General features: G+C 38.3%; 1 protein-coding gene across 1 annotated transcript; it reads right to left on the reverse strand.

The window, feature by feature from the left end:
• Nucleotides 1-859: 859 nt before the first annotated feature.
• LOC116864915 (olfactory receptor 6-like) lies at nt 860-1,802 on the reverse strand. The gene is given in 2 exon segments (XM_032852722.1): nt 860-1,154; nt 1,156-1,802. Coding segments are annotated over 2 exon segments (942 nt in total).
• Between the last annotated feature and the right edge of the window lie 1,158 nt (nt 1,803-2,960).

Consider the following 2,960-nt stretch of genomic DNA (forward strand, 5'->3'; position numbering starts at 1 on the left):
AGAATTTAAGAGCCCAAAAGACAATTTCTCAAGAGACATATAGGAACTGCAAAAGTTGCAGTATTAAAAATAATTTCATCTCTCATGAAACTGTATCCCATCTGTAGAATGAAAAATGAGGTTATGGTCCTATAAGGAGGAACAATTACAAAAAATTGTGAGATGAACAACAAAATTATTTATATCAGTGGTAGTTGGTCATCATTAACCCAATGCAACTATAGACATCATTATCACCACCATCCCTATGACCACCACTACTACCATATTATCATTTATCATAACATCTACACATATTTTACAGGCTGGATTGCTTGTTTCTTCCTGGCATCAGTGTTTCTTAACTAATGTGCCCCTAAAGCTATTATCACAGACTCTTACATGTAGGGAGAGTCTAATACAATGGATTGTGGAACTAGACTCCACGAGTTCAAATAATGGCTTTGATATTTTTTAACTATGCAATGTTGAACAACTTATTTAACCTCTCCATGTATGTTTCAATTTCCTGATCCATAAGATCAGGCAGGTAATCATAACTAACTCATAGAGGTGTTATGAGAATAAAATAGTTTATTATATGTTAAGTGCCAATAACACCAATTTATATATGTCAAATATTCTTCTTAGTCTGCATGTCAAAGTAATTTTAAATATATACAGTATGTATTAAAACTAATTCAAGATTAAAGAAATACATAATGTGTCCTTTTTCTAGTTTTAATTTTTTTCTCTCTTCCCATGCTGGGATTTCTTTAAGAATGTAGATTTATAGAATAACACTAAAAAGCAGAACCATGAAGTGTCACAGAAATGACAGCCCTGCTGAGATACTGTCTCCTTCTCAAGGTAGCAGGGCTTAGCTGAGCAGGAGGCACTGTCCAACCTCTATGGTCTTTTTGATAGCATTTTTTACTTCCTGGTTCCTAAGGCAGTAGATAAATGGATTTAGCATGGGTGTGAGGACTGCATACACAGCTGAGATTAGTTTGTTGGAATTAAATGTTGCAATAGCTCTGGGCCGAACATACATAAAAATCATGGCTGTATAATAAATTATGACTACAGTAAGGTGTGATGCACAGGTGGAGAAGGCTTTCTTCCTTCCCTGGATGGAGGGTATCTGCAGAATGGTGGAGACAATGTAGACATAGAAGGACAGTGGTGATGAGTGGGAAGACAAGAATGACAATAGCCAAAGCAAAGTCCACTAGCTCAGCTGTGGACATGTCTTTGCAAGCCAGCTTGAGGATTGGTGAGATGTCACAGAAAAAGTGGTTCATGACATTGGAACCACAAAAGGCAACATGTGAAATGAAATAAACCTTGATGACAGAGACCATGAAACCACTCACATAGGAGAAAGCCACCAGATGTACACAATAAACTGTGGTCATGATGACTGGGTATTGGAGAGGGTGGCAGATGGCCACATAGTGGTCATAGGCCATGGCTGCTAGAAGCACAAACTCTGTGCAGGCAAGCAAGATAAAGAAGTAGAGTTGGGTCATGCAACCTATGAAGGAGATGTGTTGTCTCTGCAGAAGGAATCCATCCAGCATCTTGGGGACTGTGACAGAGACATAACAGCCCTCCAAAAAGGACAAGCTACTCAGGAAATAGTACATGGGCTTATGGAGGGAGCCAGTGATCCAAACAGTGAGCATGATGATAAGATTCTCTACTACCACCAGCAGGTAGACCACAAGGAAGAGGAAGAAGAGCAGGACTTGTAGCCATGGGGCAGTGGGGAAGCCTACCAAGATGAATTCACTGACCAGAGTGATATTTTTCCCCAGCATGACTAAAAGCACTGAGAGGTACTGAAGTCTTATAGACTGGCACTACAAATAAGGAAGATGATTATGCTGTCAGACAAGATACCAAAAGAAGTTAGTAAATCAGACTTTCCTGGAAATGACTCATAAAGTTACTTCTGTTAATACAAAATAATCTTTAAATGTGAAAGCACACATGTCCATCAAAGTTTTTTGTTGTTCTTTTTCTGTTTGTTTTTTATGAAAGTCTCCCAGAGTCAAAATGCATTCCCAGAAACCAATATTGAACTGTATGTTAACTACCTGAAATTTAAATTTAAAAAATGCACTCCCACCCCTAAATACACTCACCTGATGAAATATTTGAATGTCACTACCCAAGTCATTCCCCCCGCTTTGTAGTAGACATAGTTCATCTCCCCCATGTTGGTTTCAGATCTCTGTTTAATTAGGGACTCATCGCATGAAGATCTCTTTCCTCCTTAAAGGAAATGTGAGGGATAAGCTCATTTCAGGAAAAGCTTCAAAGTTTAATATTTGGGTGATCCATTATCTGTAGTCCTTTGATCAGGAAGTTTCTTTAGATGTTATTTGTGAAAATAAGAGAGAGTAATTCTTGGAAAGTTTCTTAGTGACTCTCCAGTTGCTTTCAGATAAAACTGTTTTTATCGAAATGTTTTCGATATCACACCAAAGAGGCACTTCATATATTGATCCAGCCATATATTTCTTCCTCCTCATCACTCATGACCTCTAAATGGTTTCCATAAGCCAGACACACTCAATTAGTTTTTGCTCCCCAAACACACTAATCACTCTCAGGCTTTGCCTACACTCTTCCCTCTTCCTATTGTGCCCATTCCCCAATCTTTATTGGCTGATTCAAGATTCAAGATTCCACTTAGGAGACATCTCACCAAAATTCAGTCAAGTGCCTCAAAAGCATTTGATCCTAGTGCACAACCCCTTCACATGTGGAGATTTCTCTCCATTACACTGCAACTTTCTAAAACTGAGGGAAATGTTGGCAGGAGGGTGTAAATTTCCAGTTATAAAATGAGTAAGCTCTGGGGGTCTGATGTGCAGCAAGGTGACTGTAGTTAGCACTACTGTATCATATACTTGAAAGTTACTTAGAGTATATCTTAAGAGTTCTTACCATACACAAAAAGTGATAATTAT

Source organism: Lontra canadensis, unplaced genomic scaffold (assembly GCF_010015895.1).
Source record: "Lontra canadensis isolate GAN:19392208 unplaced genomic scaffold, GSC_riverotter_1.0 scaffold7, whole genome shotgun sequence".
Taxonomy (NCBI): domain Eukaryota; kingdom Metazoa; phylum Chordata; class Mammalia; order Carnivora; family Mustelidae; genus Lontra; species Lontra canadensis.